We start from the raw sequence: 22,945 nt of genomic DNA, 5'->3' as shown, positions 1-22,945 counted from the left end.
TCAAATAACACCGACTATAAATAGCATGAAGTAGAGAAGCGGCACTCCTTGGGGTTCCACTTACAGCTTTACGCACGAGGTGCAGGCGGGAACACCCGTTATTGCCACATACGCCGCCCGAGGCGAGTCCATGCGTCATCCAGCCTACGTGCAGAATGCGCAGAGACCTGCCCTGCTTATTGTCTTGCGAAGCGGACACACCAGCCGCCACTACCCTTTCTCAAACGTAAGGTACCTGGAAGCGTCACTGACTTAGAAGAAAACAGCCAGAATTATCCATTCCGTAGATCCCAACTCTACCTTTGAACGGCCTCTGCGCCTCTCGCCATTGTCTACTCCTATGGAAATCCCACTGAAGTACATTGCGGCATTAAGGTGATCAGTTGCCAGTCAGTGGGTTGATGTCAGTCAGGCCTACTCACGGGCTCACAAGTGGCAGCAGGCAAAGTGCTGGGAAAACACACTTTATAATATACTAAATTACGCGACATGGCGTGATTCCGTAATTTCATGAATTTCGCCTATAAAAGGCTCAGGGCATATGTATCAAAAACGATTTTGAGATTCTCAAATTGTGATTTTTAGAAAATCGCAATTAGAGAATCGCAAAATGCAATGTATGCAGGATTTGCTAAACATTTTGTGAATCCTACATATTCCTTATTTGCGATTCGCAAATAAGGAATTCCTTCCCATTCATTCCTATGGGTGAGGAGGCCCATAGGAATGAATGGGAAGGCATTCTTTATTTGCAATTCACAATTAGAGAATCGCAAATTGAGAATGCAATTTCAAGGCTGTCAGGGTGTCAAAAGGATACCCTGTTGCACCCTTGAAATATGTATGTGTGCACATGTGGCACACATACATCCCCTAAGGGCATGCATGTGCGCCATATGGCAGTGTGAAAAATGCAAAAAAGTGAATTTTCAAAGAAATCGCACATTACCACCAACTTGAAGTTGGTGGTAATTTGCAATTCCTTAAAGCTAAATAGCACTTTTTCTGTGTTCCTACATTGCATTTAAGGAATTGCAATTTGAAATTCCTTAAATGCAATCGCAAAATAGAGAATCGCAAATTTTGCGATTCTCTAATTTGCGATGCCCTTTTGGGATGATACATCCCAAAAGAAGGCCTTTTCCCGTTCGCAAACGGGAGGAATCCGAGAATTGGCCCGTTTGGCGAACGGGAAAATGGCTTGATGCATATGCCCCATAATGACAAATGTCGGAAATGATGCTAAGTTTTGACAGAAACTACTAATGACTTCAAATCCTGGTGAGACCTGCACAATGATGTCGTTTTTTGAGGTTATACCAATAATGAGTACTGTGACAATTCCTGTCAAAATGTCAGATGAAAGTCAATAACTACTGGCCCCAATAGTTACAACTTGGGCTTTTTGCATCTGGTGCCATGGGTCAGTCCCTCCTACTGAGGGTGCCTGAGAATGAATGTTATCCATTTGAATTTAGGGGATCAGGTCTTTCTCTGGAGATCTTGAGAGGAAGTGGATGGTTGGCTTTTTGTCTTGCTGATAGCGTTCTCCCCCATCCCAGGGAATGGTCAAAAGGACTTTGCACTCTAAAATTTTTTAAACTTGTCTCATTTTTCTACTTTGCTCTAACCCCACTTTGAGCAGTTTTCAATCGAATTGCAAAACAGTGAATTACTACAGACTTACGCTTAATTAAAAAAGATATGTGACATTTTTATTTAGATGCCCAATTCAATTTTGATTCAGAAAAGGGGGTGGTGATGAACAGAGTGCCTGAATTAAGCAGACCACTCTTACCCAGTCCAAAGATCAGGGCTTGATCCATCACCGTTTTTTAGCTCACTGCACCATCCCAGCTCAGAACTTGGCTATATGCAAATTAGTCTGTTCCTGTCCCAGTGCATGATGGGAACAGGGCAAACCAAACTACCAAGCCAATTCTTATACTGGGAAGGAAACAAGCTTCCGGGGACCGGTTTCTGCCATTTCAGGCGTCGTCGGCCCGGCTTGCTTGAATCCTGATGGTGCAATGAGCAAGGGACTCACATCTGAGTATACCCTTCCACGCTTATGGTGGACAAAATGATTCAGAAAAGGGGGTGGTGATGAACAGAGTGCCTGAATTAAGCAGACCACTCTTACCCAGTCCAAAGATCAGGGCTTGATCCATCACCGTTTTTTAGCTCACTGCACCATCCCAGCTCAGAACTTGGCTATATGCAAATTAGTCTGTTCCTGTCCCAGTGCATGATGGGAACAGGGCAAACCAAACTACCAAGCCAATTCTTATACTGGGAAGGAAACAAGCTTCCGGGGACCGGTTTCTGCCATTTCAGGCGTCGTCGACCCGGCTTGCTTGAATCCTGATGGTGCAATGAGCAAGGGACTCACATCTGAGTATACCCTTCACTGCTCCATCAGGATTCAAGCAAGCCGGGCCGACGAGGCTGAAATGCCAGAAACCGGTCCCCGGTAGCTTGTATCCTTTCTGGTGAAGAATTGGCTTGGTAGTTTGGTCTGCCCTGTTCCCATGATGCACTGGGCCAGGGACAGACTAATTTGCATATAGCCAGGTTCTGAGCTGGGATGGGGCAGTGAGCTAAATAACGGTGATGGATCAAGCCCTGATCTTTGGACTGGGTAAGAGTGGTCTGCTTAATTCAGACACTCTGTTCATCACCACCCCCTTTTCTGTATCGTTTTTGGCCACTATAGGTGTGGCAGGGTATACTCAGACATGAGTCCCTTGCTCACTGCTCCATCAGGATTCAAGCAAGCCGGGCCGACGAGGCTGAAATGCCAGAAACCGGTCCCCGGTAGCTTGTATCCTTTCTGGTGAAGAATTGGCTTGGTAGTTTGGTCTGCCCTGTTCCCATGATGCACTGGGCCAGGGACAGACTAATTTGCATATAGCCAGGTTCTGAGCTGGGATGGGGCAGTGAGCTAAATAACGGTGATGGATCAAGCCCTGATCTTTGGACTGGGTAAGAGTGGTCTGCTTAATTCAGACACTCTGTTCATCACCACCCCCTTTTCTGTATCGTTTTTGGCCACTATAGGTGTGGCAGGGTATACTCAGACATGAGTCCCTTGCTCACTGCTCCATCAGGATTCAAGCAAGCCGGGCCGACGAGGCTGAAATGCCAGAAACCGGTCCCCGGTAGCTTGTATCCTTTCTGGTGAAGAATTGGCTTGGTAGTTTGGTCTGCCCTGTTCCCATGATGCACTGGGCCAGGGACAGACTAATTTGCATATAGCCAGGTTCTGAGCTGGGATGGGGCAGTGAGCTAAATAACGGTGATGGATCAAGCCCTGATCTTTGGACTGGGTAAGAGTGGTCTGCTTAATTCAGACACTCTGTTCATCACCACCCCCTTTTCTGTATCGTTTTTGGCCACTATAGGTGTGGCAGGGTATACTCAGACATGAGTCCCTTGCTCACTGCTCCATCAGGATTCAAGCAAGCCGGGCCGACGAGGCTGAAATGCCAGAAACCGGTCCCCGGTAGCTTGTATCCTTTCTGGTGAAGAATTGGCTTGGTAGTTTGGTCTGCCCTGTTCCCATGATGCACTGGGCCAGGGACAGACTAATTTGCATATAGCCAGGTTCTGAGCTGGGATGGGGCAGTGAGCTAAATAACGGTGATGGATCAAGCCCTGATCTTTGGACTGGGTAAGAGTGGTCTGCTTAATTCAGACACTCTGTTCATCACCACCCCCTTTTCTGTATCGTTTTTGGCCACTATAGGTGTGGCAGGGTATACTCAGACATGAGTCCCTTGCTCACTGCTCCATCAGGATTCAAGAAAGCCGGGCCGACGAGGCTGAAATGCCAGAAACCGGTCCCCGGTAGCTTGTATCCTTTCTGGTGAAGAATTGGCTTGGTAGTTTGGTCTGCCCTGTTCCCATGATGCACTGGGCCAGGGACAGACTAATTTGCATATAGCCAGGTTCTGAGCTGGGATGGGGCAGTGAGCTAAATAACGGTGATGGATCAAGCCCTGATCTTTGGACTGGGTAAGAGTGGTCTGCTTAATTCAGACACTCTGTTCATCACCACCCCCTTTTCTGTATCGTTTTTGGCCACTATAGGTGTGGCAGGGTATACTCAGACATGAGTCCCTTGCTCACTGCTCCATCAGGATTCAAGCAAGCCGGGCCGACGAGGCTGAAATGCCAGAAACCGGTCCCCGGTAGCTTGTATCCTTTCTGGTGAAGAATTGGCTTGGTAGTTTGGTCTGCCCTGTTCCCATGATGCACTGGGCCAGGGACAGACTAATTTGCATATAGCCAGGTTCTGAGCTGGGATGGGGCAGTGAGCTAAATAACGGTGATGGATCAAGCCCTGATCTTTGGACTGGGTAAGAGTGGTCTGCTTAATTCAGACACTCTGTTCATCACCACCCCCTTTTCTGTATCGTTTTTGGCCACTATAGGTGTGGCAGGGTATACTCAGACATGAGTCCCTTGCTCACTGCTCCATCAGGATTCAAGCAAGCCGGGCCGACGAGGCTGAAATGCCAGAAACCGGTCCCCGGTAGCTTGTATCCTTTCTGGTGAAGAATTGGCTTGGTAGTTTGGTCTGCCCTGTTCCCATGATGCACTGGGCCAGGGACAGACTAATTTGCATATAGCCAGGTTCTGAGCTGGGATGGGGCAGTGAGCTAAATAACGGTGATGGATCAAGCCCTGATCTTTGGACTGGGTAAGAGTGGTCTGCTTAATTCAGACACTCTGTTCATCACCACCCCCTTTTCTGTATCGTTTTTGGCCACTATAGGTGTGGCAGGGTATACTCAGACATGAGTCCCTTGCTCACTGCTCCATCAGGATTCAAGCAAGCCGGGCCGACGAGGCTGAAATGCCAGAAACCGGTCCCCGGTAGCTTGTATCCTTTCTGGTGAAGAATTGGCTTGGTAGTTTGGTCTGCCCTGTTCCCATGATGCACTGGGCCAGGGACAGACTAATTTGCATATAGCCAGGTTCTGAGCTGGGATGGGGCAGTGAGCAAAATAACGGTGATGGATCAAGCCCTGATCTTTGGACTGGGTAAGAGTGGTCTGCTTAATTCAGACACTCTGTTCATCACCACCCCCTTTTCTGTATCGTTTTTGGCCACTATAGGTGTGGCAGGGTATACTCAGACATGAGTCCCTTGCTCACTGCTCCATCAGGATTCAAGCAAGCCGGGCCGACGAGGCTGAAATGCCAGAAACCGGTCCCCGGTAGCTTGTATCCTTTCTGGTGAAGAATTGGCTTGGTAGTTTGGTCTGCCCTGTTCCCATGATGCACTGGGCCAGGGACAGACTAATTTGCATATAGCCAGGTTCTGAGCTGGGATGGGGCAGTGAGCTAAATAACGGTGATGGATCAAGCCCTGATCTTTGGACTGGGTAAGAGTGGTCTGCTTAATTCAGACACTCTGTTCATCACCACCCCCTTTTCTGTATCGTTTTTGGCCACTATAGGTGTGGCAGGGTATACTCAGACATGAGTCCCTTGCTCACTGCTCCATCAGGATTCAAGCAAGCCGGGCCGACGAGGCTGAAATGCCAGAAACCGGTCCCCGGTAGCTTGTATCCTTTCTGGTGAAGAATTGGCTTGGTAGTTTGGTCTGCCCTGTTCCCATGATGCACTGGGCCAGGGACAGACTAATTTGCATATAGCCAGGTTCTGAGCTGGGATGGGGCAGTGAGCTAAATAACGGTGATGGATCAAGCCCTGATCTTTGGACTGGGTAAGAGTGGTCTGCTTAATTCAGACACTCTGTTCATCACCACCCCCTTTTCTGTATCGTTTTTGGCCACTATAGGTGTGGCAGGGTATACTCAGACATGAGTCCCTTGCTCACTGCTCCATCAGGATTCAAGCAAGCCGGGCCGACGAGGCTGAAATGCCAGAAACCGGTCCCCGGTAGCTTGTATCCTTTCTGGTGAAGAATTGGCTTGGTAGTTTGGTCTGCCCTGTTCCCATGATGCACTGGGCCAGGGACAGACTAATTTGCATATAGCCAGGTTCTGAGCTGGGATGGGGCAGTGAGCTAAATAACGGTGATGGATCAAGCCCTGATCTTTGGACTGGGTAAGAGTGGTCTGCTTAATTCAGACACTCTGTTCATCACCACCCCCTTTTCTGTATCGTTTTTGGCCACTATAGGTGTGGCAGGGTATACTCAGACATGAGTCCCTTGCTCACTGCTCCATCAGGATTCAAGCAAGCCGGGCCGACGAGGCTGAAATGCCAGAAACCGGTCCCCGGTAGCTTGTATCCTTTCTGGTGAAGAATTGGCTTGGTAGTTTGGTCTGCCCTGTTCCCATGATGCACTGGGCCAGGGACAGACTAATTTGCATATAGCCAGGTTCTGAGCTGGGATGGGGCAGTGAGCTAAATAACGGTGATGGATCAAGCCCTGATCTTTGGACTGGGTAAGAGTGGTCTGCTTAATTCAGACACTCTGTTCATCACCACCCCCTTTTCTGTATCGTTTTTGGCCACTATAGGTGTGGCAGGGTATACTCAGACATGAGTCCCTTGCTCACTGCTCCATCAGGATTCAAGCAAGCCGGGCCGACGAGGCTGAAATGCCAGAAACCGGTCCCCGGTAGCTTGTATCCTTTCTGGTGAAGAATTGGCTTGGTAGTTTGGTCTGCCCTGTTCCCATGATGCACTGGGCCAGGGACAGACTAATTTGCATATAGCCAGGTTCTGAGCTGGGATGGGGCAGTGAGCTAAATAACGGTGATGGATCAAGCCCTGATCTTTGGACTGGGTAAGAGTGGTCTGCTTAATTCAGACACTCTGTTCATCACCACCCCCTTTTCTGTATCGTTTTTGGCCACTATAGGTGTGGCAGGGTATACTCAGACATGAGTCCCTTGCTCACTGCTCCATCAGGATTCAAGCAAGCCGGGCCGACGAGGCTGAAATGCCAGAAACCGGTCCCCGGTAGCTTGTATCCTTTCTGGTGAAGAATTGGCTTGGTAGTTTGGTCTGCCCTGTTCCCATGATGCACTGGGCCAGGGACAGACTCATTTGCATATAGCCAGGTTCTGAGCTGGGATGGGGCAGTGAGCTAAATAACGGTGATGGATCAAGCCCTGATCTTTGGACTGGGTAAGAGTGGTCTGCTTAATTCAGACACTCTGTTCATCACCACCCCCTTTTCTGTATCGTTTTTGGCCACTATAGGTGTGGCAGGGTATACTCAGACATGAGTCCCTTGCTCACTGCTCCATCAGGATTCAAGCAAGCCGGGCCGACGAGGCTGAAATGCCAGAAACCGGTCCTCGGTAGCTTGTATCCTTTCTGGTGAAGAATTGGCTTGGTAGTTTGGTCTGCCCTGTTCCCATGATGCACTGGGCCAGGGACAGACTAATTTGCATATAGCCAGGTTCTGAGCTGGGATGGGGCAGTGAGCTAAATAACGGTGATGGATCAAGCCCTGATCTTTGGACTGGGTAAGAGTGGTCTGCTTAATTCAGACACTCTGTTCATCACCACCCCCTTTTCTGTATCGTTTTTGGCCACTATAGGTGTGGCAGGGTATACTCAGACATGAGTCCCTTGCTCACTGCTCCATCAGGATTCAAGCAAGCCGGGCCGACGAGGCTGAAATGCCAGAAACCGGTCCCCGGTAGCTTGTATCCTTTCTGGTGAAGAATTGGCTTGGTAGTTTGGTCTGCCCTGTTCCCATGATGCACTGGGCCAGGGACAGACTAATTTGCATATAGCCAGGTTCTGAGCTGGGATGGGGCAGTGAGCTAAATAACGGTGATGGATCAAGCCCTGATCTTTGGACTGGGTAAGAGTGGTCTGCTTAATTCAGACACTCTGTTCATCACCACCCCCTTTTCTGTATCGTTTTTGGCCACTATAGGTGTGGCAGGGTATACTCAGACATGAGTCCCTTGCTCACTGCTCCGTCAGGATTCAAGCAAGCCGGGCCGACGAGGCTGAAATGCCAGAAACCGGTCCCCGGTAGCTTGTATCCTTTCTGGTGAAGAATTGGCTTGGTAGTTTGGTCTGCCCTGTTCCCATGATGCACTGGGCCAGGGACAGACTAATTTGCATATAGCCAGGTTCTGAGCTGGGATGGGGCAGTGAGCTAAATAACGGTGATGGATCAAGCCCTGATCTTTGGACTGGGTAAGAGTGGTCTGCTTAATTCAGACACTCTGTTCATCACCACCCCCTTTTCTGTATCGTTTTTGGCCACTATAGGTGTGGCAGGGTATACTCAGACATGAGTCCCTTGCTCACTGCTCCATCAGGATTCAAGCAAGCCGGGCCGACGAGGCTGAAATGCCAGAAACCGGTCCCCGGTAGCTTGTATCCTTTCTGGTGAAGAATTGGCTTGGTAGTTTGGTCTGCCCTGTTCCCATGATGCACTGGGCCAGGGACAGACTAATTTGCATATAGCCAGGTTCTGAGCTGGGATGGGGCAGTGAGCTAAATAACGGTGATGGATCAAGCCCTGATCTTTGGACTGGGTAAGAGTGGTCTGCTTAATTCAGACACTCTGTTCATCACCACCCCCTTTTCTGTATCGTTTTTGGCCACTATAGGTGTGGCAGGGTATACTCAGACATGAGTCCCTTGCTCACTGCTCCATCAGGATTCAAGCAAGCCGGGCCGACGAGGCTGAAATGCCAGAAACCGGTCCCCGGTAGCTTGTATCCTTTCTGGTGAAGAATTGGCTTGGTAGTTTGGTCTGCCCTGTTCCCATGATGCACTGGGCCAGGGACAGACTAATTTGCATATAGCCAGGTTCTGAGCTGGGATGGGGCAGTGAGCTAAATAACGGTGATGGATCAAGCCCTGATCTTTGGACTGGGTAAGAGTGGTCTGCTTAATTCAGACACTCTGTTCATCACCACCCCCTTTTCTGTATCGTTTTTGGCCACTATAGGTGTGGCAGGGTATACTCAGACATGAGTCCCTTGCTCACTGCTCCATCAGGATTCAAGCAAGCCGGGCCGACGAGGCTGAAATGCCAGAAACCGGTCCCCGGTAGCTTGTATCCTTTCTGGTGAAGAATTGGCTTGGTAGTTTGGTCTGCCCTGTTCCCATGATGCACTGGGCCAGGGACAGACTAATTTGCATATAGCCAGGTTCTGAGCTGGGATGGGGCAGTGAGCTAAATAACGGTGATGGATCAAGCCCTGATCTTTGGACTGGGTAAGAGTGGTCTGCTTAATTCAGACACTCTGTTCATCACCACCCCCTTTTCTGTATCGTTTTTGGCCACTATAGGTGTGGCAGGGTATACTCAGACATGAGTCCCTTGCTCACTGCTCCATCAGGATTCAAGCAAGCCGGGCCGACGAGGCTGAAATGCCAGAAACCGGTCCCCGGTAGCTTGTATCCTTTCTGGTGAAGAATTGGCTTGGTAGTTTGGTCTGCCCTGTTCCCATGATGCACTGGGCCAGGGACAGACTAATTTGCATATAGCCAGGTTCTGAGCTGGGATGGGGCAGTGAGCTAAATAACGGTGATGGATCAAGCCCTGATCTTTGGACTGGGTAAGAGTGGTCTGCTTAATTCAGACACTCTGTTCATCACCACCCCCTTTTCTGTATCGTTTTTGGCCACTATAGGTGTGGCAGGGTATACTCAGACATGAGTCCCTTGCTCACTGCTCCATCAGGATTCAAGCAAGCCGGGCCGACGAGGCTGAAATGCCAGAAACCGGTCCCCGGTAGCTTGTATCCTTTCTGGTGAAGAATTGGCTTGGTAGTTTGGTCTGCCCTGTTCCCATGATGCACTGGGCCAGGGACAGACTAATTTGCATATAGCCAGGTTCTGAGCTGGGATGGGGCAGTGAGCTAAATAACGGTGATGGATCAAGCCCTGATCTTTGGACTGGGTAAGAGTGGTCTGCTTAATTCAGACACTCTGTTCATCACCACCCCCTTTTCTGTATCGTTTTTGGCCACTATAGGTGTGGCAGGGTATACTCAGACATGAGTCCCTTGCTCACTGCTCCATCAGGATTCAAGCAAGCCGGGCCGACGAGGCTGAAATGCCAGAAACCGGTCCCCGGTAGCTTGTATCCTTTCTGGTGAAGAATTGGCTTGGTAGTTTGGTCTGCCCTGTTCCCATGATGCACTGGGCCAGGGACAGACTAATTTGCATATAGCCAGGTTCTGAGCTGGGATGGGGCAGTGAGCTAAATAACGGTGATGGATCAAGCCCTGATCTTTGGACTGGGTAAGAGTGGTCTGCTTAATTCAGACACTCTGTTCATCACCACCCCCTTTTCTGTATCGTTTTTGGCCACTATAGGTGTGGCAGGGTATACTCAGACATGAGTCCCTTGCTCACTGCTCCATCAGGATTCAAGCAAGCCGGGCCGACGAGGCTGAAATGCCAGAAACCGGTCCCCGGTAGCTTGTATCCTTTCTGGTGAAGAATTGGCTTGGTAGTTTGGTCTGCCCTGTTCCCATGATGCACTGGGCCAGGGACAGACTAATTTGCATATAGCCAGGTTCTGAGCTGGGATGGGGCAGTGAGCTAAATAACGGTGATGGATCAAGCCCTGATCTTTGGACTGGGTAAGAGTGGTCTGCTTAATTCAGACACTCTGTTCATCACCACCCCCTTTTCTGTATCGTTTTTGGCCACTATAGGTGTGGCAGGGTATACTCAGACATGAGTCCCTTGCTCACTGCTCCATCAGGATTCAAGCAAGCCGGGCCGACGAGGCTGAAATGCCAGAAACCGGTCCCCGGTAGCTTGTATCCTTTCTGGTGAAGAATTGGCTTGGTAGTTTGGTCTGCCCTGTTCCCATGATGCACTGGGCCAGGGACAGACTAATTTGCATATAGCCAGGTTCTGAGCTGGGATGGGGCAGTGAGCTAAATAACGGTGATGGATCAAGCCCTGATCTTTGGACTGGGTAAGAGTGGTCTGCTTAATTCAGACACTCTGTTCATCACCACCCCCTTTTCTGTATCGTTTTTGGCCACTATAGGTGTGGCAGGGTATACTCAGACATGAGTCCCTTGCTCACTGCTCCATCAGGATTCAAGCAAGCCGGGCCGACGAGGCTGAAATGCCAGAAACCGGTCCCCGGTAGCTTGTATCCTTTCTGGTGAAGAATTGGCTTGGTAGTTTGGTCTGCCCTGTTCCCATGATGCACTGGGCCAGGGACAGACTAATTTGCATATAGCCAGGTTCTGAGCTGGGATGGGGCAGTGAGCTAAATAACGGTGATGGATCAAGCCCTGATCTTTGGACTGGGTAAGAGTGGTCTGCTTAATTCAGACACTCTGTTCATCACCACCCCCTTTTCTGTATCGTTTTTGGCCACTATAGGTGTGGCAGGGTATACTCAGACATGAGTCCCTTGCTCACTGCTCCATCAGGATTCAAGCAAGCCGGGCCGACGAGGCTGAAATGCCAGAAACCGGTCCCCGGTAGCTTGTATCCTTTCTGGTGAAGAATTGGCTTGGTAGTTTGGTCTGCCCTGTGCCCATGATGCACTGGGCCAGGGACAGACTAATTTGCATATAGCCAGGTTCTGAGCTGGGATGGGGCAGTGAGCTAAATAACGGTGATGGATCAAGCCCTGATCTTTGGACTGGGTAAGAGTGGTCTGCTTAATTCAGACACTCTGTTCATCACCACCCCCTTTTCTGTATCGTTTTTGGCCACTATAGGTGTGGCAGGGTATACTCAGACATGAGTCCCTTGCTCACTGCTCCATCAGGATTCAAGCAAGCCGGGCCGACGAGGCTGAAATGCCAGAAACCGGTCCCCGGTAGCTTGTATCCTTTCTGGTGAAGAATTGGCTTGGTAGTTTGGTCTGCCCTGTTCCCATGATGCACTGGGCCAGGGACAGACTAATTTGCATATAGCCAGGTTCTGAGCTGGGATGGGGCAGTGAGCTAAATAACGGTGATGGATCAAGCCCTGATCTTTGGACTGGGTAAGAGTGGTCTGCTTAATTCAGACACTCTGTTCATCACCACCCCCTTTTCTGTATCAATTCAATTTTGATGCCTGCACAGACCATAACTGCTTCCCACCGAAGTGCAGAATGAGTCAGATGATACTCTTCCTCATTCCTCCTACGCATGTATGTACAAGTTATTGTGTGCCCAGTGCAGAGCCCCCTTGCCCCAGCTTTGCAACAACTGGACTATTTTGTTATGTCATGTTAATTATTTTTCTAAAACGCTTGATTACCAAAAAGGCGTCTTGGCACTGGCTGAATTGACTAGCAGAGAGGACCCGAAGGCAGGGTTCCATATTTAGAAGTAAACAACCATGTCTTCAAGGCTTTTCTGAACGCCAGAAGGTTGGGAATGGGTCTGATGTTTACAAGAAGAGCAGTGAAAGCTTTTGTTGCTCCCAGCACAAAGTTTCTGCCTCCCTGAGCTGTGCGTTTGAATCTAGGCACTACCACCGATTTGGCAGAGACAGATCATAAGGACCTGCCTGGTGTGCACCAAGTGATACTCTTCATCAGGGACCTAGGTCATGTAGTGATTTATAGACAATGCAGAGTGCTTTGAAAATGACGCTCTGCCTAATAGGGAGCCACTGAAGTTTCCTAATTGACTTGGAGACTGAATGATATCTCAAAACTTTTAGCAGTACACGAGCTGCCGCATTTTTCCAGGTTTCCAGTTTGTTGAGCACATGCTGATGGGCATTGAGCTAGAGCCCACTACAGTAGTCCATCTTGGACAACACCAAGGAGGTGGCTACCGTTTTCTGAAGATTAGGTGGAATAAAAGGTAAAACCCTCTTTATAATCCGGAGAGTATGGAAGGAAGCAGAGCTAACAGCCTTTGTCTTATCTGAATAGTTCAATTGATTGGGACTGCCAAATCCTAGTTTTCTTAACTGGTTTTGGAAGTAGCCTAAATCTAGTGGCCACCACTCAGAGGAGAAAGGAGTTAAGCAAATCTCAAGCTGTTCCGTTCACAGCTCTCTTATCCAGGTGCTCCATCTGCAGACCATGATTAACAGTATCAAAGGCTCAAGCATGATAAGGCCAGCTCTTCCTCCCTGGTTGAGAGACTGTCCCCACCCACAGGGTTAGCAGTGGGCAAATCACAGGGAGAGATGGACGGCAGAGTGGAGATCTTGTAAACATATTCGACTTTGTGAAGGAAAGCATCCGCCAAGGTGTTACAAAAAGACTGATGAAAGTACTTGAACCAGTTAGTAGCATCAGTTGTCAGTTTTTTGACTGTGGAAAACCAATCCTTAGTGGAATTTGCAGCAGTTTTAATCTTGTTGCTAAAATAAGCAGCTTTTTACTTTAAGATCAAGGCCTTATACTCAGACAGACATTTCTTATATTTAGCCTTTCCTTTTCCGAGTAGCCTGCTCTCTAGCTTTTCTCCTCTCTCCTGCAGCATTGTTTTAGGGCAATAACGTTCTCTGAGAACCAAGCCAAGGAGTATTAATTTTATTTCTTTTCATCATGGAGCTTTAACAGCTGCCAAGGAGAAAGCAACAGTGTCTATCAAGTGTGTATACTGACTGACCGCTCTGATAGTGTCTTCCGAAAAACAGGGATGAGAGTTTTCTAGTAGTTGAACGAATACGTTTAATTGAATTTTTTGCCACACCGGTGAAGATGTCCAGATTAGATGAGCAATGGGTCCATGAACTGATTGTCTAGTCTTTTTATCAAAGAGAACTGCATCATGATTGGTCCAGAGTAAGGTAAGAATTTTCATGTCCACAAGAGGTATTAGAGAAAGTTCTATCCAACGTATGACCTACCCAGTGTGTGAGGACTTCCGCCAATTGGGATAGGCCAGGATATGACATAATTTGAAGTAAAGCTGCTGTATGAGCATCAATATGAAAATAAAAATTGCCACAGACCGTATAGCCACAAAAAAGAATGTTGGCCTCCAGCAGACTGCTAATTTCCTGGGCAAAAATTGGTCTAGGACCAGGTGGATGGTAGATAATAGTCCCTTTAAAAAACGGAGTTTTAGATATTTCTGCACTAAAGGAGACCCCTTCACAGAGAGGGGATAGGAGGGGGCTGCAACAGACCGCTAAAACAGCTCTGTGTCTTACCGCAATGCCGCCCCCTGCTATAATATAAGATAATAAAGAAAAAAGTCAGTACTGACCATCTGCTTTTTCCATTGGCTGAGTCAGAGCCTCCCCTTTAGGTGTGCTCTGCCCTCCCACTACCCCACCCCATACCAATCTCAGGGGCACCTGGCAGAGCTGGCGAAAACACTCCTCAGGTATGTGAATCAACATATTATTGAATTAGTACAAATGTTTATTTTTTCCCCAAACTTTTTACACTATTTAATTCTTTTATTACCAATGCGAAAGCTTCTGGATCTTTTATGGATGCTCTCATAATTCTCACCCCCAAGCCTGACCAAGATCATTCCCTTTGTAAAGATTTTCGTCCCATATCTTAAATTATGATTGTAAAACATTTGCCAAGATTCTTGCATCACGCCTTGAAAACATCATCCCATTATTGGTTAAAATTGATCAGGTTGGCTTTGTGAAGGGCAGGTTAGCATCAGACAATGCTTGAATGTTTGCAAATATTATCTCCTAAGGTAACAAATTCAAATATCCTCATGCAGCACTGTCTTTGGATGCTGAAAACTCTTTTGATCATATTAATTGGCAGTTTATGTTTAGGACGCTCCTATGGTTTGGTTTAGGTCCGTCTTTCATTTCATATGTCCAACTATTATACGCTTGTCCACGAGCCAGTATTTTTGTAAACAACCACTTTTCTAGATTTTTTCAATAATCTAGAGGTACACGACAGTGCTGTCCCCTTTCCCCCTTGTTATATGTTTTATGCCTTGAACCCTTTCTTGAACGCATCCGTGTTAATACTCGTATTGCTGGTTTCTCCCATAATTCCATTGAAACCAAGTTATCTGCATATGTGGATGACATATTAATTTACATGTCAAATCCCCTTACATCCCTCCCTTCTTGGATGAGGTTCGCTTATACTCCAGTGTTTCTGGATATAAATTAAACCTCACTAAAACAGAATTTCTACCTCAAATCCCCTATGCTTTCAATTTATGTTTACTGACACTAATTTTGCATGGTGCCACACAAAACTTAAATACCTTGGTATTTGGTTTTCTACTTCGTTAATTCTCACACTTAGACATATGTTTAATGCATTAATTACTAAAATTCAATCTCTCTTTTTTAATTGGTCTCCCCTCTATCTTTCCTGGTGGGGTCGTTTGTATACAACTACAATGATGATTGTACCACATGTCCTATATACAATTTCTATGTTGCCTTTTCGTATCCCCGTTTCATACTTCACTCAAATCAACTCCATTCGTACAAAATTTTTATGGAATAAAAAACACCCACGAATTGCTTTTTCAAACCGTACTCGCCGAAAATCTGAGGGTGGCGTACGTTTTCTAGATTTCAAAGCTTACCATCCAGCCTTTTGGATTAAACAATCCTTTGCTTTATCCTATAATTTTTCAGATATCCCTCTTCCCAAATGGATTATTTTTGAGCGTTCTTTATTAAAGGATTTTTACTTTCAGAACATAATATATATGTCAAATAGTACCTTCATATCTATGAATTTCATTTTAAAATATTCTGATAGCTTATTATACACTACATTCTCCACTGGTTAACCCCCTTTCAATGTTTTTTATCCTCCACAATTTGGTATAATAAATCCCTTAAATATAAAGGCAAATCATTCTTTTACAAATACTGGAAGGAGAAGGGAATTTCTTTTGTATACCAGTTGATTCACCAAAATTCTGTTATTTCCTTTTCCGATTTGTAATTACAATTTCATTTACCTGACTCATGCATAAATGAATATACCGCAATCTCCACTGCCATACAATTACAATTAGCTACTTTTGACCTTCCCGCAGATACACCTTATCTTACGCCAATTTCCCCATCATATAGTTTATTTCAGACCCATAGGCCTAAGGCTGCTCTTGTTTATAGACTATTAATGTCACGTGGTGCAGAAAGACATAAATCTCCTGTTGAAATTGCGTGGGAAGCTGATTTGTCTATTTCCTTTTCTAACATGACTTGGGATACGATATGGTCTAAATTATTTAAAGTTTCTCCTGCTGCACGCATAACCCAATCTTTGTATTTTATTTATAATACGGCTGTTATTACTCCTGTTTGTATTTCCAAGTTTTCCCCATCCTCTTTCCCATTATGCTGGTCTTGTTCTAATGAGACTGGCACGTTAAGACATCTACTTTATGATTGTTCAAATGTACTTGTATTTTGGAAATCTGTTTGGGATACTTGCATGAAAATGTTTAAATGTAATGTTCCATTATCAATACAAAACGTTTTTCTAGGATCTTCCTCTCCTGATTTTGACGAATCCTCATCTATCTCTATGTTACTTGATTTCTTTATTGCATTAGCATTCAAAGTTATTTTATCGTCTTGGAAAGACAATTCTAAAATATCTTCATTAACTTGGTGGAATTGTATTTGTGATGAACATAGAATTGCTAATATTTCTTCTACCCACCTCATTCAAAAAGATAAAGCTGATCTTCTCTGACTACCTTTTGCTTCATATCTATCCTCACATGCTACTGTTTAATACTTTTCTTCTTCTCTAACTTATCCTATACATTTTAGAATTCTCTTCTTTCTCTTTCTTTCTTTATTCTTTTCTCTCTCCTTTATTTCTTTTTTCTTCTTTTCTTTTTCTATCTTTTCCTCTCTTTCCCTCTCCTCCTTTGTAGTTCACATATAGCTTTTATATATTATACGTTCTTATATTTTGTAATATGTTTATATATTTTATGAACACGTTTGGTTATATTTTTTCTGTATCCTGAAACTTCAATAAAATTCTTAAACAAAAAAAAAGTACAAATGTCTAGGTAATATCACCATTTTATTAATCCATATACATCTCAGCATTAATGGGGGCAGTCTTAGTCAGCTTTCAATCCATATTTTAAGGTTTCTCAACAGTGTCCAAAAGTTTCGTTAGATATTTCACCCAATCACCAGTCCACCTAAGGGGTGTTAACCCTGGTACTGTCCGTGAAAGGGAATAATACAGATGTGTCTAATTTATTTGCTGATCTGATGCTTGCGCTTGTTCTCTGGTCAATTTAACTGTGTACGTAATAATCTTAAAAAACTGAAATACATGCTTTTTTCGGTATATAGATACCCAAAATGTCAAGATACTACTGGTTTCAATGCTCTCCTTGCATCAACAAGGTTATATAGTGGCATAATATAGCCAGCGTACAGCTTGCTTTCCGCAGCAATCCTCGTGTGTCCAGTGTCCTATCTAGCTATGGGGCAAGGGATAAATGGAGGTCTCCACCCGACTCGTTGGTATGTCAGCACATTGTGTAGATTTAAGCATTACATCAAGAAAGAATTCTGGGGTATCCATATTCGGACCGCATACATTTATTCAAACCATTAGCTGTGAGTTGAACCGACCCAACGTCACAATTAAAAGCCCCTATGTTACGGAACCATTTCTGCAAAGTGACTTTGCTGATCTTTGCAGAAGCGCCACTGCATCCCTGGAATGTGTCAAATACAAGGAGAAGCACTTGTGAAGACTCGTGAATATTGCAAAAGTAGTCTGATACACTTGCAATATGTGTCTCTTGAAGTAAAGCCACATCTATCATGGATAAGTAAGCATTTGGCAAGCTTTAAAGGAATTATGTATTCTCTGCATATTCCAAATCACTAATTAGCCCCTGTGTAGTACCAGTGTTAGAGCATATTCCATGTTTTCATCATGTACCCACTGTACTACTATAAAACCTGACTGTGCCTCTATTGCACATGCAATGTTGCCTCCTGGTACTAAGCTATCTTTCACGAAAGTCTACACTGCAAACCCTATAATCACATCAACCCCACCACCACCCATGCCAACCCCAAATGTCAACGAGTATACCCCCTCCATGAAATGGGAAAAAAACATTGCAGTGAGTCTCATCATCACCGCAGTTTAATTCCATGCCTTGGAGTATCTGAGAGCTCGCAAATGGCACAGGGCGCAATACGTCATCCATCACTGCAATATCAGTATGCCAGCCTGCCTTCCCAATAGACTGTAATAGCCCAACACTAAAGACATCATAGCCACAGACAGCCACAATGGATAGTCATAACATTGTCCATGTTACAATTATCGGGAAATTCATATCACATATACACCAGAGCAGAAGATTGTTATAAAATCATGTACCTCTCAGCCATCATCACATGAAAATCAATTGATGGACATTCCAGGGCAATTGAGATGTACCAAGTCCATATAGAGATGCAAAGGTGGATAACATCAAGAACAGTGAATTCAGCTTGTCAGTGTACCATAGCTTAAGTAAGTCTCACACAATAACATAATTCCCATACAAAATCTAATATATATATATATATATATATATATATATCTCAACAAAATAACAGAGCTTAGCTCACTCACGGGTTCATGTCAAGCATGACTAGAATCAGAAGGTAGTGTACCCCGGTATTTAAGGTGCAGGACTGCTGGAAGCCCAGCTCATTCCCTCTTGGGACTTCAGGTATACCTCTACAAACAACACTGTTAATAGCAGTTGAATAAAAAACTTTCCCATTATGCTCCACTTTAAATTTAGCAGGATACCTCTAGGTATAGCTTACTCGTCTCTTACAGAGCATATTGTTGACCTGCAGCAGCCCTCTTCGGGCTTCTTGGCCCAGTGGCAAAAAATCCAGATACTATCAAAGTTGATCCATTGTATTGGAGATCCGGGTTTGCTCTACTGAGTTAGAGAACTTCATCCCTGTCCCCATAATTAAGTAGGCTTGCAGTGATTGGCCTTGTGCTCTGGCCCAATGTTGGTGTGCAAGCTCCACAATGAACACCTGGGAGAAAGCTTCATGCACAACCAGGGATTCCAGCATGCTCCCTGCAGACATTTCCATATGAGATACTGCCTCAGATTCTGTCACACACATAATACGGAGGTTATTTCCGTGTAACTGCCATCCTATGCCCTAATTCGTTGGTTTAATTTTTAATTTTTTGCATTAGTGTGACTAAAGTACTGCTGATTTATGGGTGCAATCTACTCCACATGATATCGTCGCCTCGGAGCGGTTCATGTCTAGTTTGTCAAGGTCTTTTTTGAAGTTATCCATTCTCATTGCACAATCATCTGTCTTCCCATTCATGAACTGCAGGCTTTCCTTTATTTGCTTAGATTGTGTCTGCTCCGACTTACCTATTTTCTCTGACAGCTGGCCCTACGATGGCAAACAGACCAGTTTTACCATTTGCAATGTTTGTCTGGTGTCATGGTACTTGGTTGCCCAACAAATGCAAAAGCCTACCCAGCTACTATGGCTACAGATGGTGGCACCCAACTACGTTACCTCCTCGTCTGACCTCCCCATCACAGTCCTTATATCAATGAACACCAGCTCCTCCCCGCAGTTTTAATCAAGCAAATCAAAAACACACATACAGCTCCCATCCCTTCCCTGTAGGCCACACCCACATCCCGTGGGATACAAAAATACTGACCTAAGACGTGGAGATCTTGTAATCCAAAGCAAATGAAGCCGAACACAGGGAGGGATGGTAACCTGAACTGTGATGGGAAGGTCGAGACTAAGTAACTGGGCATTACATTGCACAGAAGGTCCAAACCAGCAGTCAAAATGTTGCAACTGCCCTCCCAGGGATGCCTACGTGTTAACTGATGCTGTGTGGCACTGAATAGTTAATCCTTTGCATGCCAGGCATGTCAAAGTGTTCATTAGGGCATATACTCCTGAGTGATAACAAACCACCAGAGGCTGCAGCCAGTCACAACCACTCTGCTGCACTATCGTGGTTCCTTCTCCAACATCAATTACATATTGGCCAAAGGGGGGTAGCTATAGGAGCTTTCCTAATAGTGGCTGCACTTTCGGTGCCTAGTTGTCCTCTTCACCACTCCCCCTTTCGGCAGCATGTGTGTATAGAATGTGTGCTCAGCAACATCCTCGCCCTCAGTTGAGACAGTCAGTCTTAAGCACAACCAATTCAGACCCCACCTGCCTGATGATGGCAAAAGGCCTGACACACATTGTGGATCCTCTAAAAGCTACCCCGCTGGCCCACCACTCAGCGCCCTATGTGGCTGCCACAACTGTACTGCATCGGGGCAGGCTGGCAGGGGCTAAATACACTCACCACTTCTGAGACATCTGGGTGACTCCTGTCTCCTGTGCCACAGGACTTCAAGGGGTAGCCCTCAACAAAGTCTCCACATGTCTGCCTTGGGAATTGCTAGTTTCAGAGCTGCATTTAGGCCCAGATAGTGGTTCTACCGTTGCTGCAAGTCAGGTGCCGAGACGCTCCCACAAGTGCTCCCCTCTCCAGTCCCAGTCGGCAGGAAAATGGCACCTCAACGTTACCCTGGAGCAGCACTGGTCCTAGGCAGCCAGCAATTCTTCAAAAGCCTTCAGAACATGGGCAAAGGGGCGAAAACAGCAACATTTGACTTTGTGCTGGTATTGGGCTGGCTCATGCAGTCATCTACCTGTGTAGTTTTCTGGAGCTCCCCATCTGTCCTTATTTAAAAAAGATGACACTGGCAGTTACCCCTCAAATCCATATTAACAGAAGCTTACAGTGAGTGAGAGTCAATTTGTTAGATTCAATCAAACCCGAGGTCCAAATAACGGAAGTCCAAATTCAAACCACATGGGGGATTAATTTATACTCTTCAAACATATATTCAAGCACTAAAAAAGTTTGAATTGATTGACAATTTGTGCTGGAGTCAGAGCAGCTGCAGCAGTCATTTTGTTTAAAGAGGAGGCACTGGGTTCCAATGCAACACCAATGCCATGTAATCAAAAAAGTTGAGTAACCAAAATGTTATTTTTTGTTTGTTAGACATTTGATATACCATGCGCCTAAATTCAAGAAGCAGTACAACGCTTTAAACATAAGAGGCAGTTAGAGCACATGGCAGGTTTTACATAGACAGATACATTGCTTTAATCATTCTGAAATGATATATTGAATCTTTATTCTTTCAGTTAATAAAAAACATACAATATCGAAATAAATGCTTGTGTCATGATATTTATTTCATAGTATGTTTAAACAAGTAATTATTCTACCTTCAATTAACAGGTTTGCAGGACGGCCAGGAAAATATAACAAACTCTTTGAAAAATGGAGGCTTGAAGAGGTAAGCAAACTAGGAAATTATGGCACCATGCATTTGTGCTTTGCTCTGATAAGGAATAACTTTTTTTCAAAGATGTTCTGGAAGATCAAGAAATGTCACATAGACCTGTTCTTATATATAGTGGCAGCCGGTATGGCTCGTGGCTGGGAGGACGGGCGTGGAGGGTCGTGGGGAGATTGACCGGGGGGGGGGGGGTTATCGCTACTGTGGGAGAGGCAGCGTTATGATTGGTGTGAGCGCCGTGGCACAGCACTCAGCCAGGTGCTGGAGGGGTGGGCATGTTCTCCATGCAGACTGTAGTGCAGTCTGCATTGAGAATGGGGAGTATGCGCATGACTGGTTTGGGCGGCCCGAGAGGGCCGACCAAACAGTCCTTGTGCCCTTATGAGTGGACAAACCACTCCTCTCCTGCCCTGCTCCGAGAGCAGAGCAGCCCCGCCTGCCCGCAAAGCAGCAAAAACATAAAATGATAATAACTGACAGTTAGTATCATTTTATGTTTTTGTTTGTCACACTGCTTGAAAGCAGTGGGCCGCCGCTCCTCCGCCATAGCAGAGGAGCCACCACTGCCTATATACAAATAAATGTGATAAATATCGTAAACTCTTCAATAAAAAAATATTCCATACTACTTGTTAAAATTGTAGCTAAGCATTGAGAGGAAATGAGTGAAATTTGAATCATAGAACTATACTTCATCTTTCTCTGTGTAACAGTTGTAGAAACATATTTCAGTACTGTGATGCCTTTTTTCCCAAGTTACACTTTTTTAGACCTAGGAACTGATAAAAAGTTTGCCGGATGGTTACCCTGTCACAAACGAGTTACAAGTGCCATACAACTTACACAGGTCTGAAGTCTTAATAACACAGTACTACAGCATGTCTTCCTGCATTCCAAGATGTAACACTCAGAAAGCTGTTGTTTTACCAAACAAAAATTGCCAGTGGTGCCAAGGTGAAATCACTTTGAAAAAAATAGATATGTCAGTGTGAAGTTTGTACACTACTTGTAAGTAGTGGAAGGCGTAACTTGTATAATTTACTGTGGCATAATTACGCAAAATTCCAGCAATTTTAACTGGAAATACATGAGCAGCATAACCCGGCAGATAGCGTTATTTTCCAAACTGGACCAGACGAAGCATTTTGTGCAACAAAATATAGCTAAACAGGAACAGTCTAGCCTATAGAACAAGTAGGCAGTAACCAATGGGCTGGTCTGGCAGATCGGTGTGTGGGTTAGTTGTCTAGCAGTTTAGTGCGTGGGACTCCTTTATACGTGCCTCATTGTCCTCCACACCACTCCCCTGTTTCATAGCTGGTGGGCTTATTTTTCCCAGATTTTATCACAAATATTGCAGTAAACACAAATTAATACAGTCTTCTATACCTTGCAAAATACCTATAAAGCGTGTCTTTGCAAGTTTAAAATTGGCTAGATTTGCAAATGAGGGCCAATTTTCAGTGCAATTGGTTAAATATATTTTTATTTTTTATCATTTTAATTTTATAGTATTTGTTTATATTTTTTAAATGTTTATAAACAATATTTGTAAATCTGTTTTTTTTATGTCTTATTTTCTGTGTTTGGTAATTTATTTAATGTTTTAGAATTAAATTGTTAATATTTTTTCTGTTTCATGTAATATACATATATAATGTGGTTTTATTTGTAGTGAATGTAAAGATATAAAATATTAATATAATATTAAGTATATCTTTTTGATAATTGTG

At 45.2% G+C, this 22,945-nt stretch overlaps 1 protein-coding gene across 1 annotated transcript in view; it reads left to right on the top strand.

Moving 5' to 3' along the window:
• ANO3 (anoctamin 3) overlaps positions 1-22,945 on the top strand; it is a 1,634,736-nt gene that overhangs the window by 1,423,026 nt on the left and 188,765 nt on the right. Inside the window, exon 19 of the mRNA XM_078684212.1 lies at positions 21,152-21,209. Coding sequence (XP_078540338.1) covers positions 21,152-21,209 — 58 coding nt within the window. The remainder of the gene's footprint in view (positions 1-21,151; positions 21,210-22,945) is intronic.

The sequence above is a fragment of the Lissotriton helveticus genome, chromosome 3_2, assembly GCF_964261635.1.
Source record: "Lissotriton helveticus chromosome 3_2, aLisHel1.1, whole genome shotgun sequence".
Lineage (NCBI taxonomy): Eukaryota > Metazoa > Chordata > Amphibia > Caudata > Salamandridae > Lissotriton > Lissotriton helveticus.
Note: the sequence above shows the minus strand (reverse complement) of the source record. Positions and strands in the feature narration are given on the sequence as shown.